Here is a 13,924-nt window from a genome sequence, read left to right as displayed (position 1 = left end):
ACACCAAAACCAGTAACTCTTTAAATGAACATACACAACTCTTGGAAATTGATTCGGCAAGCAACCAGTTTTTGGCTCAACAGCTCAAGCATTGCCACTTCACAACTAGGTGAATGCCAATGGTGGGGCGTGTTTTACCACCCACCAGCCAACCTGACCATTCCAAGCCCGACATGCAAAAGCATCAAGCAAGGAGTGGCTATTGCTAGCGATGGCGACATTTTAATTTGAGAGATTAACCGAATGGTAGGTTTAGAGAATAATCATCCATTCCATATGCACACAAACGAACTCAAGGAAAACGCCAATTTGACTTAGAATTCTTTTAACACATTGACCATCCAGCTCATTTTGCTTTCTTCAAGTTGAGCAAGTAACCACCCATATACCATCAGAATCAGATTACAAAAGCTCAACATAAGCAGGACATTGGTGGAGATAGAAGTAACCCTCTATCTAAGCAACTTCAATGTTTTCTGGGATCTTTGAACTTCTGATCCTGCCCATCTGAGCCATCAATACCTCATGCACATTATTTGTCAGCTGCAGGGGAACACAAAGCAATTTGAAAGCAAATCAATGAGAATAACCAGCACAAATCTTCAAAGACACTTTTTGCTTAAATCATTTGACAACCTACCTAAAATATTGACAATCATAGAATATTAGAGTTGATGAACTGGCTACATATTCTTCGTATTAGGATATTTGTTCTAAGGACTTTTCAAAATATCTCATCCCATTGTCACCTTAGCTCAAAATGTTTGCTTATGATCCATAACATTTTCAAATGGAACTGTAGGATATATAACAAGGAATGCTTTTTATTATGCACCTATGCCCAACAAGGACATGCTATGGAGAGGGCAGAGATGGGGAGATTCATCCCTATCTGTCTGTACTCCTAAAAATTGTATATGCAGTACTGTGAATGAAAATTAAATGACGATTTGAGGAAAATTGACTAACCTCATTGAGTCCCTCTTCACTTTTTACTGATACATGTATCGCACCTTTGGGGCCTATTTTCAAATACTTCGCCAATTCAAGATGATTGGTTTCTCCATCTTCTGTGATGAAGACCACAGAAGATTCTTGCAGAAGATCGCATTTTGAGACAACATCAAGCCACAGATGATTGTCAAACCTTTCCCTAATCTCTTTGTATATCACGAACTGCATAATCCAACATAAAGTGTACAGTGATGTAAGAAATTTTTCAATGGAAAAAGTGTACGAGAAATAATCATAATTTTCATCTTTAGAGAAAAAGATCTGGCCTTTTACATGGGAAACAAAGTGACCAGATCTCATATTGCTTATCAAAAAACCAGAATCTAGATAAATAAAAGAAAATTACCACAGGCTAAAATCCAAATCATGCAACCCAACTACTGTCCAAATTATAGATACTTAGGAGGTGGACACTTGTTGACACTGTCCCACCAGCAAACATAAATTCTGATACATGCATGAGGTAATGGGTTTACATATGCTCCAGATATAGTAAATCTCAGACAACTGGCAGACCTTCTTTTCTGCTAAAATAGATCATGTGTTACCTGATCAGACGGAGACATTCCACACTCTCCTGATAGATCATGAACATAAAGAATTGCTGTTGGCAAATGCGAGAGCACAGCAAGTGTTAACTTTTCCAAATTATTCCTGTCTTCTGCAATGGGGGTGAGGGAGTGCAAAAGAACTGTTGACATTATGCTGATGACAATATCAGAACTTGAGCTTAAAAGACAGGACTCAACCTGTTTAGCTGTCAACTAACAGCTAAGAAAAGTGTTGGGTGTCCTGAAAACACTTTAATCAAATCAAATTTTATAGGGAAATAGCCTTCAAATAGGGCCATGAATACATGAATTTTGAACAATGATGAATCAAAACCAATATATAATTATAATATAGCTAGTTTGGCTCCCCACAAACTGTTCATGCTCCTTTTCTTTCTCAACTTTGACAACCACTACCCCTCTATTGACTCAAAATTTCATATCTAAGTCCATCAAGTCAATGTGAACTTTGGCAATCAAGGTCAACATTGAAGCATTTTCAAATCTAAGAAAATGTGGTCAAATTCAGGGGAAAAAAAAACAAAAAAAAAGTAAAAGAACCATTCGAAATCCCCTTGCATGAACACTTGTACCTACATGCACAATGATAGCAAGATATATAGAGAGAGAGAGAGATGCCGGCAAAAATAATTCTTCAGAATATATAAAATCAATAAATTAGCAAAAACTACCAAACAGATTTCAAAAATTCCTTACCATCACATCTCTTCAACAGCCCAGGGGTGTCAGTCACCTGTAGTCGGGTTTTCAGTAAGCATATCATAAAAGGTAATAACAAGTTGATATCACCCAAAATCTTATAGAAAAAGTAACCTGAAAATGCTGGTAGTTTATAGTAATATGACCCATCAGAATTCCTCTTGTTGTAAAAGGATAGTTGCACACCTAAGAGAGACATAAAAGAGAAACTGTCAACAAAAAGAGATTAAAAGCAAATTTGCTAATAGCGTTTCAGTATTAATGGTGGACCAAAGCCTATACCAGAATAGGCAAATATGGTGGACCAAAGCCAATATAGTAATTTTTTATTTTTCTCTGGACATCTGGCTCTTCATTTGATGATGAATGAGATAAGAAAGAAAACTTTTTCTTCTTGAAATATGCCCCAAAAGTGATTGCACCAGAACCTTTCAAAAGCTTGAAACTTGCTTTTAATCTTTCAGGCTTGCAACTTTCTCAAAGTATTTCTCACTAACAGTCTTCCGTTTATGCTTTGATAAAAGTTTTTCCCCCTAATAATCCTTTTCCTAGTAAGCTCTATTATTTTTCACAGATTTTCCTCCAATTTATTTCCTATTCACCATTCTTTTTCTCCAGTTAAACTGTTTTATATCGCTCACGTATAATAATTTATTCAGACAAGACTAATAGTTTGAATAGAAAGCAAAGTGGAAAGTAGTTGTGCAGACCTCAGGCTTTCCTGTTGAGAGCATACGAACCAATGATGACTTCCCCACATTTGGCGCTCCAACAAGACACAAAGTTGGCATTTCTAGATCCACAACTGGCATGGCCCGCAAAGTCTGGAAACCATATAATTTGAAGATAACTTGCAATTAATTACGAGTTTAAAATTAACGATATTTAAGCATAAGCCATTACAAATAAACTGAAACAGCATACAATGCTACAACTTCAATAAAGCATAAGCCCATTCATACAACACAATAAAACAATGAGAGGTATTTACTTTGACAAATAGAACAAAACAATGAGAAGACTTGACCTTAGACAAATAGCAAATTAATGTTCCAATGTTCCAAACTTCAAAGGCAAAGTGTTGTTATTCCTAAACATCCAAAAAAAAATGTCAAATGGCAGCATTGACTTCCATGAATCATCACTTAAACTAAGGTTTAAGATCATGATTCTGGATGTTTAAGATAAGCTTTGGTGCATATTCTACAAACTCAATTTAGAGTCATTGTACATTGAAGAAGTCCATCCTTACCTTAGCAGATGCATATTATTGTATGTACTTTGAATGTAACAAAAACTATCCTTAAGCTAAATTTTGCATGATTCTCTTCCAGTAAATTGCTATATGGCAGCAAAGAAATTCATTTTCTAGGATGATGCATCTGTAGTTTACTGGTGACATGGTTTTCCAGCTGCTAAACGATGCTACACATGAAACAATACATGTACACATGCAAAAACACAGGCAACACCAATGCACGTGCAAATCTATATAAATGTGCCCATCTACATGCCTGTATTAGCAAAAGAACACATCAATTACGGAAAACACATGTCAAGAAAATTCAAGATTAAATAACAAGAAACTCGGAATTTATAGTATTCTTTGAAGTCAAGCTAAGTTTAAGAGCTATTGTTCAAACTCTGGTATAAATGTAGGATATGGGTATGCATCCCTATACTGTCCTCTTCGTAAAATTTTCCTCATATTTGGAGGCTCATACCCTCAAATCCAACTGCACTTTGAGTTATTGGATACATGACATGAGTTCTTTAGGAAAAATAAACAGTCCGAGCAACATATATTGTTCTATTTTTAGTTATTCCTTATGCCAAAATAGACATTTTTAATTCCTGCTTCCATACTGAAAAGGTTATTATTCTACATTTTTAGTTCTACACTTTGAGTTAATTATTGCTTTCTGATAAAATAGATACTTTTAAAAGATTTCTACTTATATACCTTGGCAATGTACAATAAGTTATCAACAGCCTGCCCTTCACGTTTGAAGATTTCTTGAAGTTTCTCCAAACCCTGAACTAAACAGAAAATATACTAAATTAATAATACTAATGAATATCAATAAAGATCTGTATTGAAAGCAGACAATTACTTACCTCAGTCAGTCGTTCCTCTGCTTCCCTTTTCGATAAAGACTGCAAAGGAGAAAATCAGTAGATAATTGACTTACGAGGAACAAATTCATGCTACATAAATGTCAAGTTATTACGAATTTCAGACTGCATAAAATAAGGGGAATATCAAATCTTTCTCAATTTTAGTCCAGCTAAAGTCAAAATCATCAAGATTTCCCATGCCTTATGATGTAAATTAAAACATACAAAAAGTTAGCGGATTCACATAGCTTATATTATACTGTCAATTGTTAAATTCAATTTGTGTTTGAATGTCACTGCCACATCAAATAAAAGAGAATAGGTGTTAAGGACCATCTCCTTCAAAAAAATTCCTTTAAATATAGTTTGAAGGGAAGAATATAACCTTGGCACAGAGAGAAGCATGTTCCTTTCCAACAGATACAACCTTCTTCCTTAGAGCATCTACCTTTCTCAAGACCTGTTGAGACAATAATTATATTTTAATATGGCACTGAAAGAAAAGAGGGAAAGGTGAATGAACCTTCTGAATACTGTAATTCCAAAAAGCACACAAGGGTACGACAATTATTATGTTTTAATATGGCACTGAAAGAAAGGACCAAAGGGTGAATGAACCTTCCACGTACAGTAATAAAACTTACAAGGATACCATTTTGCTTACTTATAAGATGCTATTCCATAGGGACAGCACTTAAGTTCAACATTCGCATCCAAAAGCCACTCATCAAGAGGGAGGGGAACAGAAGTGCTCACAGATTGAACAGATAAAAGCATCATAATTTTATATATATATATATATATAGGTCCAATCTATTCAATTAAGAACGCTTGAATATCAAGACTGAGCCATTCATGAGTGTTACCTCTTCATAATTTCCATCCCCAAGTGTCAACTCAATAAGAGACCGTTCATAAGGATGCAAGTACATTCTTTTGGGGAAGTTTTCTATGTACCCTCTTAATGGAACTGCTAATTCCTGAAGATGAAGCAAATAAAAAAAATGTTATATTCAAGCAATATATTCATTAGTACAAAGTAGAAGTTGTCTTCTACTCTAAACGAATCAATAGACACTGGAATAATATCATACTTTCATCAGTGCATCAAGTTGCTTTGCACCTCTGTTTCTTTCTCTCCTTGCAATGTTGGCAATCCCTAGGGAGGAAACAGAATGTCATGCTAGACCAACAATCTGACATGTTGCAATTGAATTTAAGATTGACCAGATGAATGAATTTATTCAATTACCTTTTGTAGGTAAGACCCTCTTTGCCTTCCTCATCGCAGAATGGAAAATATCAACTGATGGCATCACCATGGGCAGCTTTTGAAATGCACCAATAGTTTCCACTTGTGGTGATCGTTTATCCTTAGAATCAAACAAAAACCATCATAAAATCCATTTTTTCAGGTTAATGAATAATCATATGTGATGTGCATAACTTATAGACATGAGAATAATAATATATCATATCATTAAGAAAGAACCCTTTGCATTGACTCACTGAGTAAAGATATGGACTTGGTCATACCACATAAGTCTACATATAGAATGAAGCAACGGTCATGAAAATGATAAATGGTCACTTGGCCTGTGAAACTCAATGGTTAGTGATAAACGGTCATATAGACATGAGAATAATCATTCACAGACTAATGTCTCATCTCTTGAAGAATTTCCAACACCATCCATGCAGATACATATTTAGTCCTTAAAATAGAAGACACAAGACTGTATGAGCCATTAGTACATTTTGTGCCAGCAAGAAAGAAACGAAGATCACAATCTTATAGTATATGAATTTACCAACGTTTAGACTTTACCAAAGACAGTATCTTGCTCCAACAACTTTCTAAAAATTACAAGCCTTTGGTAGCTTAAGAGAAAAAAGCAGGCTTACGCTGCTTTGCTTATTATAAAACAAATTTAGAAAAAAAATGCTTAATCCACCAGAAACATAAAAGAACCTTGGGTTTATTTTGGGGAGCGGGTACATAGCTTGCATCGACGATCTCACAAGTTACAGTCTGCATGTTTCTACAGAAGCACAAGGCCTGACGCTTGATAGGCCTCTGCATATCGTAGGAGCCTGCATTTGGAGAGCAAAGATGGGAATAATGGAATTTATTTATCTTTAACAAGAAGCAGATAAAAAGGAAGCGTCTTAACCTCTTGAAAACTGGAAGGTTCTTGAAAGAAATCTGGTACAAGGGATATGCCATGACTCAAATAGACTAAAGGCACCGCTCATTCCCCCTACAAACGGGAAACGCCAATTGCAACAAACCCCAAAGATGTAAGTAAACGTACCAAACAACAGAAACCTGAGACGTTAACCGGTATCTCTCTCACAATCACACACACTCAGGAGAGAGACGGAAACCGCGGCTTAGAGAAGAGAGTTGAAAAGGAGGAGGAAAATAAATAAATAACAAAAAGGAAACGAAAAGGTGGTTCCTGCGCCACGGCAATGACTGAGACAGGAGTCAGATGCACTTGTTAAGGGACTAGGGAGGAAGATAGACATGGGAGACCTTCAGGTATCTTTGTAATCAATGGCATAGCAACAGCAACATAGCAAAGACAAAAAAGACAAAAACCCCCTCAAGTTTTTTTTAATCTACAGTTCACTAAGCCCCTGTGGTTTCAAACTAACTGCTCTGGACTTGGACTTGGCCCATCCAATGATGTTAGTCGACAGTCACTTAATTATAAGTACCAAAAATCTCTGTCCTTTTTCTTTTTTAATCTTATTTGTCTTGGAAATAAACTAAATTATAAACAAACAAAAATAAGTTGACAAGAGAAACAATGGATATTCAATAGTTACTGTGAAACTATTTACTCACTTAGGCTTATCTTGTTGATTATTGAATTGTCGTTCCAATAATCACGACCCACGGTACTTGGGTAAGAGCGCCACTGCTAGGCCGGCTTTAGAGCCCAAGCGCCTCTGTTTTCTTTTACACACAAAATGTTACTATTTACTACTACTCCTACAACTACATCTTTCGGATGTAAAGTCAGTTGCTGGGGCATTGGCATTGGGCCTTTTCCAAGCCTTAAACACACAACTTATCCCATTTATGGCGGCACAAAGCTTTCTCAGTTTCATATTATTTATTTTTATATCTAGTGACAACCACCGCCAGGTGCCAGCTCCTCTGCCCACTAAAATCTCTAACATCCGCATTAAAGAGCAATTTACATGTTTTTCTTTGCACCCGGTTCTGACAAACTTTGCTCAATTGACTCCAACTGATTTTGAAGATTCTGATTGTCCTCCAGCAAACGATCATACTCTAAAAGCAATCCTTCAGATTGTTTCCTAAGCGCCTCTGCTTCAGCTTGTGCAGCCTCGACCTCCTTCGATTTTGTCTCACATTCAGATTCTAACTTCTTGATCTTGGTCTTCAATATAACAGTCTCTTCCCCCAAGGCTTTAAGCTCCCCTGCGTTTTTCCTGTCCTCGTAGCCTTGGCTTTGTTTTTTCGCAGTTTCCATGCTTTTCCTGAGGAACCTAAGTTCTCTTATGTAATGGTGCAATCTATCAATCATCAGTGCAAGGAATAACACGAAACCTGCAAATAAAGTATACATTCAAAAGAAAAGCAACAAGAAAATGACACTCCTGATATCTATATCCAATTAGAACGCATAGCAGAAGGTAAGAGAGATGAGTATATACTATGGTGTCTGAAAACTTCAAAGTTTTGAGCCATTTAGCAACCAAGCAATCTAGACAATAACACATACAACTCAATCTTTACAATTAGTTCCATGTAACTCACGAAAACAACATTAATACAAAAGCTCCCAGATATTTGGGCAAGAAAATTTTCATAGAAATCAATTCCTAGTAATTATTTATTAAGAAATAAATATATTACGTGATGCATATGCTTATAGCACAGAAAACTAGCAAGAGGATCTCCTCACCACACAGACTATCAGAAGCCAACTAAACTGTAGCCTACCTTGCTAAAACTTTTAAGGGCTAAAGCATTACCATGGCACCAAAACATTGTTTCAATGGGATAAGTAACAAGCCACTGAATCAACAAGCATGAAGTAAGTAAAGTAAGCTACGTCGTATGTTAATTTTAAATAACCAGATCATAGAATTATTACAAAAATCCACTCAACTCAAAGAAAAACAAAAGAAACTGTCAGCTTTCATCATGTCTAACCTATATTTCTATCAAACCCTCTCCTGCAGAAGAAAGCAGCCATTCAAGAAATAATATACCAAGTATTTCAGATAGGGATGTAAAACCAAGAGGGACATGGAAGCAAATGAAAACATAATGAAAATTACTAGTTCTTCAGAAGTCAACATAGTTTCAGGCATTAAAACTGAATACATGTATCTAGTTCAGTCAATTCAGACTTATAAGCAAGTTTTAAAGAATATCATTAGTTAATGCACCAAGGAACAGACTTGAATTTACTTTTTCTCTATTAGCTATCAAAAAAAAAAAGTTACTGACTAGGCATCTACAAGCCAAGAATTAGGCAACACTGATTCTGAGGTAATGCTATTTAAGAGGTTTACAAACACAAATATATCATATATTTGCATATTCTAAATTTTTGCAGGCCATTTATATAAATGGCATAAAAACATCAGCTCCTTAATGGAAAGTTCAAACTACGTTACAGAATGGTGATTATCAGCTAGCAGCATAATACTACTTATTGGGACTTACTAGCGCTTAAATGAAAATGATACATACAGAAGGTGAAATAAGAATGTGGAATGCCATGCATAACTAAATGTGCTATGCTTGTACATGCTCTTGTTTGGAAATTGAAAGATGAATGGATAAAATTTGCATTTCTCATATGTTGCTACCAACAGCGGATTTTATTAACCACCAACCAGACCAGGCAACTGGACTGGAGCGGTAAAAATCAAATTAACTACGGCATCACTGAGATAATTAACTAACATAATCCAACCATAGGAAACCAATGCAATCAGAAATTTTGAAAGCAAAAGAAACAATAGAACAAAGGGGAAAGCTTTAAAATAAAATAGAACAGAGAAATACCCATGAGAGAAGCTTCAAGCATATGCTTGGACATAAGAACCTGGTCGGTGGGATTGAGGGCAGCAGCGTCGATGGTGCGGCGCTGGATCTTGAGCATGCTGTAAAGGGTGGATGCAAGCACCACCATGAGAGTGGCGGCGACGGTCGTGAGGACGACGGGGCCCCTTCCTCGCTTGACCCGATCCAACGCCATTATTAGGAGCTTTCTGAAAGGGGTCTTGAAGAGCAGGGTGATTATGAAACCCACCTGAAGCATTATCACAGAGTAGAGTAGCTGAATCATGCTCAAAGCTCAAAGGAAAGGAGTTTGAGTTTGTGTTGCTTTGAGTTTTTTTGCTCTGGAGGGTTGAATTGAAGTGGAACAGATACTTGGGGTGTATGTTTCCACCGACGAAAATCTATTTATTGCATTGCCGGGCAAGTAAAGCAATCATGCTTTTCCACGTCCCCTTTGCCCTTTGGTAGGGCGTGGACGATTGAACGTCAAAATAGTAATAATCGATTTGTTAATTGTGATGTAACATCTCTGAGTTATTCGCCTGTTGCCTTCACACTACCAATGTAGTTGAAAAACAGCTTAGCATTCGACTTGATTTTATATTTTCTTTTTCAAATTCTGTTTTTAGTTTTTGGGTTTGGGAAACATAATTACCAAACAAGGCATGTATTTACAAAAACAAAAACAAAAATTTTCCTTTTCTTTTTGCTCTTTTTCGTCCAACCCTTGACAGATTAAGAGCAAAATCATAACCGTCACATCACTTGTAACAATTCGACTCTCCTGCAGTACTACATTAACTCATAATATAAAAACAAAATGAAAGAACCAAGGACACCCGGAGATATTTTGCCTCTTCAATCTAGTCTTAAATCTTATCTTTACACAAAGAAAACCACTAGTTTTACTTGCTACATACATAGTCACCAGAAACTGAAATTCTGACATCTGCTACTTTTACTTTTAAACAAACAATCCACCTCAGAAAACCAACACTTGACAAGCAATATTCACATCACCACTTGAACAAGAGTTACAAGTTTACAGCTGCAACAACACAACTTTGCTTCATCCCAGCTCAAGTCACAAATAGAAATCTCATGTCTGCCTCTGTCAATTTTCCTAGAGCCTCTGTAGAGCCACCCACAGTCCTATAACCATTAGAAACAAAAGAATAGCATTGATCAAATTGCCAAAATGTTCTATATCAGTTTGACAAGTAAAGTTTGCTTCAAATTTAAATTGATTCATACCCTTCAAATACTAATTCCTTCTTCTCTTGCAGCTTTAAAATCCTCTCCTCTATTGTGTTCTCAATAACAAATCTCACAATCCTATACCAGAAGGATGCGTTAGTCCCATTAACACAAAAGAGAAATGAACCTAGCTAATAATTCCATAGAATCTTTGAGGACCAAAGGGGAGAAGCTCAACCTTATTGGTTTACACTGGCCAATTCGGTGAATTCTATCTTGTGCTTGACGCTCCACAGCTGGGTTCCACCAAGGGTCCATCAAGAAAACCTAAACAGGTTCAAAGATGACGCCATTCTAAGAACATAGAAAATGTTTACAACCGAATACCATTCCAAACCACCTTCCCCAGCCCTCGGCTGCCCTTTCCTACCTTTTTCCCAATCAATAAGATAAACTACATACATACCTCCAGACGAGAATGAAGTAGAAACCAAGACAAATTTAAATAAATCAAATAACAGAAATATCTGTGTCAAATAAATTTGGACAGAAAAGTGCCCTAGTCAATTTTCTCCTTATTCATAGATGGTGGAAGATGACTTGTATGGAAGAAAGGGTGTTAATATGAGGATTAATGAAGGTTTGAGATGATAACTTATAAAGAGAACCAAAAACCAACTAAAAATTTGAGTTTTAATCAGCAAAGAAATGGAGCCTATGCAACTTAATAGAATTTCAAGCAATACTACTTTAGTATTCATTTTTGACCATAGTCAAGAATCTGAAAGTAGGAAATTATTAACTGCAAAAAATGCAATTCCAGCTAAGAGAAGGAAATGAAATAAATTGCTTTTGCAAATGGATCCCACCAAATATCAGAGATATAATTGGATGACCTAAAGAGAGGATATTGCTTACATGTGATGCCACTGTAAGATTGAGGGCGACACCTCCAGCTTTCAAACTCATGAGAAAAATCTTGCAATCTGGATCCTCAGTAAATCTCTTTATTGCAGCATCTCTTGCAGCCATGGACATGCTCCCTACTAATTGAACACAGTTTATGCCAGACTGCAAAACAGGCCACTATATCACAATTACATCTTTTTAATCTACAGAAAGAACTAAAATAGAGTTTTTTCCATTCTCATTTTAGAAACCTTATGGAGGGAGTAATTTATGAGATCCAAGAAAGACGTGAATTGGCTGAAAACAATTCCTTTGGCAGAACCATCCCTCTCCACCATCAAACTAATTTCTTCCCTCTAAAATCAAGCAAACCCAGTCAGCAGAGAGAATCAAGAGATGGAACTATAAACAATATGGATATGCCATACAATACAGAGGCAAATTTCCAGTCCGCTCATGGTAATGATCACAGTCAAACTAAAAGTAATAACAATGACAACAACAATAATAATTCGAAAAGCATGTCTTCTAAATGCAGTGACCTAAATCAGTTTACATGATCAGACCAAGACACTTTACTATTATAGCTGCTTCATTCATGCCATTGAATATGGTATTACCTATTCCTTTCATGTATCTTTCTCATTGTTATCATCCATTCACCTTGACATAAGAATTCAGCTGCTTCTAGTTTCTAGAACGAGTAGCACATAACATTGCAGTGAATTTATAAGCGATATATAGAATTACTGAAGCATGACAAGACAGACCAGATTGATGCTCAAATACTAGCTTTGCAATTTCAATCAAAACATAGTTTACACATAAAGCCACTGGAAATTAGAATTTGCAGAAGAATTTTGAATTTCAAAAACACAAGCCAAATGGGAACTCCAAACCTACTGTTGAAAGGCCTTAAAAGGATTTTTTTTTTTTTAAACTCTTAACCAATCAGTAAAGTCATGCCAAAAAATGATAAATGACAGATATAAAATAGCCATAAACAACTCTTCTAGATAATGCAAACTGATGGTTGAGCAACATAGAGTAGAATTCTAGCAACTTCTTTTTCAATTCAAGAGAATTCCAATAAAACATACCAAAGCCTCTATTTTTGTGCTTGTCTGAAAATCATTTAGTTGTATTCTGTTTAGAATACTTGAGGATTTAAACCCCTTCAGTGTTGTTCTGCTAGACTGCCCTCCAGCATCTGCTTTTGTGGTCAGATCAACAGTGAGTAATCTTGAGCACGATGGGCATGAGACTTGTCCCAAGGAGGCAGAAAAATCAATCAGACAAGCCTTGCAAAAGACATGTGCACATGCAGTAACCTGAAACAATTAGAACTAGGCACTTCAAACCAAAAGTAAAGGAAAGATACATCTTCTGCCAACTTTTTCACTTAATTGGATGTTCAAAAGTATCACAGAGATGGAGAGTGTATAAATCAGTTTTATAGAAATAGAATCAATCTGTAGCAATTATTTTGTTCCTATCCTTTAAAGTGACTTCTCATTCTTACGACTTGCTCAAACATGACCATGGATGAGTCAATTAGTATAACTGTTTTGAGCTTGTATAAAAGTTACATGCTTTTAAAGCCAAGAAGAAGAACTACAGGAATAAAAGTACTAAAAAGAACAAACAGAAAGTGCAACTCACCACTGGCTCTTCTGTAGGGTCATGGCAAATGCCACATACTTGTTCATCATTATTCTTATCACTGTTTACTATGCTTCCAGCCCTTTGTGAAGCAGTACTCGAATATACCACAAGGTAAGGATGATCAACAGCCTATAATTTTGCACAAGATATTATAAACATCAATTGGAAAGATCAGTATACAATTCTGACTGTTGTTTTCCTTTTTCTCTATCATTTTCTAAAAATGAAGTCCTATTCTCTTAGGGGATTTTGCTATGGGTAATAAGGGTGATAGGAGTGATGCAACTAGCAGTGATAGGATCATCAGTTTGGTATTGTCTTAAGTGATAATAACTAGCTAATGAACCTCCATCACCCCTTTCAACAGTATCACTCCTTGAAAGGGTGACCATAACACCTTCAAAAACATCATTGATATAATATCATCCCTTCATAATAATTGTTAGACAAAATTTATCTTATTATATCAATAATTAAATATATAATTATAAAATAAATAAAACTACTACAGCTTAATAAATATGATTATAATGTTTATTTTTTGATATACAATAAAAATATCTCTTAATATTCACACATACAGACACACACAATATACATAAACACAAAAATATTTAGGGAGAATACAAATAAATATATATGTTGTACATTTAATTATTTGTTATATATATATATATATATATATATATATATA

At 35.7% G+C, this 13,924-nt stretch overlaps 3 protein-coding genes across 5 annotated transcripts in view; all 3 read right to left on the bottom strand.

Moving 5' to 3' along the window:
- Nucleotides 290-7,002, bottom strand: LOC18610589 (nucleolar GTP-binding protein 1). 2 transcript variants are annotated; one of them, XM_018115342.1, is made up of 14 exons: nt 6,578-7,002; nt 6,376-6,497; nt 5,656-5,776; nt 5,498-5,562; nt 5,270-5,383; nt 4,789-4,863; nt 4,404-4,442; nt 4,249-4,320; nt 2,996-3,109; nt 2,400-2,471; nt 2,283-2,319; nt 1,563-1,705; nt 970-1,176; nt 290-543 (listed from the first exon to the last, which is right to left on the bottom strand). In XM_018115342.1, exons 1-14 carry the CDS (start codon nt 6,657-6,659, stop codon nt 457-459), a joined length of 1,350 nt encoding a protein of 449 aa, XP_017970831.1. In that variant the 5' UTR covers nt 6,660-7,002; the 3' UTR covers nt 290-456. The 2 variants fall into 2 exon arrangements, with proteins under 2 accessions (XP_017970831.1, XP_007046391.2); XM_007046329.2 differs by having other exon boundaries at nt 1,563-1,675.
- Nucleotides 7,221-9,993, bottom strand: LOC18610588 (B-cell receptor-associated protein 31). The gene is made up of 2 exons (XM_007046328.2): nt 9,463-9,993; nt 7,221-7,989 (listed from the first exon to the last, which is right to left on the bottom strand). Exons 1-2 carry the CDS (start codon nt 9,743-9,745, stop codon nt 7,613-7,615), a joined length of 660 nt encoding a protein of 219 aa, XP_007046390.1. The 5' UTR covers nt 9,746-9,993; the 3' UTR covers nt 7,221-7,612.
- Nucleotides 10,270-13,924, bottom strand: part of LOC18610587 (DNA repair protein RAD16) — an 8,668-nt gene continuing 5,013 nt past the window's right edge. For both annotated transcript variants that reach the window (XM_018116116.1, XM_018116117.1), the window contains exons 10-16: nt 13,228-13,359; nt 12,666-12,896; nt 11,817-11,921; nt 11,575-11,727; nt 10,895-10,983; nt 10,714-10,794; nt 10,270-10,611 (exon numbers count right to left, since the gene is read on the bottom strand). In XM_018116116.1, the coding sequence (XP_017971605.1) occupies nt 10,539-10,611; nt 10,714-10,794; nt 10,895-10,983; nt 11,575-11,727; nt 11,817-11,921; nt 12,666-12,896; nt 13,228-13,359 (864 nt within the window). In that variant the 3' untranslated portion in view covers nt 10,270-10,538. The remainder of the gene's footprint in view (nt 10,612-10,713; nt 10,795-10,894; nt 10,984-11,574; nt 11,728-11,816; nt 11,922-12,665; nt 12,897-13,227; nt 13,360-13,924) is intronic.

The sequence above is a fragment of the Theobroma cacao genome, chromosome 2 (assembly GCF_000208745.1).
Source record: "Theobroma cacao cultivar B97-61/B2 chromosome 2, Criollo_cocoa_genome_V2, whole genome shotgun sequence".
NCBI lineage: Eukaryota > Viridiplantae > Streptophyta > Magnoliopsida > Malvales > Malvaceae > Theobroma > Theobroma cacao.
Note: the sequence above shows the minus strand (reverse complement) of the source record. Positions and strands in the feature narration are given on the sequence as shown.

What these genes read in the sequence shown, in the direction of transcription:
- LOC18610589 (XM_018115342.1), bottom strand. Translation starts at nt 6,659, where the DNA reads ATGAGCGGTGCCTTTAGTCTATTTGAGTCATGGCATATCCCTTGTACC. An exon ending in GGGATGGAAATTATGAAGAG is followed by an intron (nt 4,864 to 5,269) that starts GTAACACTCATG and finishes TTGTCTCAACAG; the next exon opens with GTCTTGAGAAAGGTAGATGC. An exon ending in CAGAGGAACGACTGACTGAG is followed by an intron (nt 4,321 to 4,403) that starts GTAAGTAATTGT and finishes TGTTTAGTTCAG; the next exon opens with GGTTTGGAGAAACTTCAAGA.
- LOC18610588 (XM_007046328.2), bottom strand. Translation starts at nt 9,745, where the DNA reads ATGATTCAGCTACTCTACTCTGTGATAATGCTTCAGGTGGGTTTCATA. An exon ending in GCTTGAAGCTTCTCTCATGG is followed by an intron (nt 7,990 to 9,462) that starts GTATTTCTCTGT and finishes CTTTATTTGCAG; the next exon opens with GTTTCGTGTTATTCCTTGCA.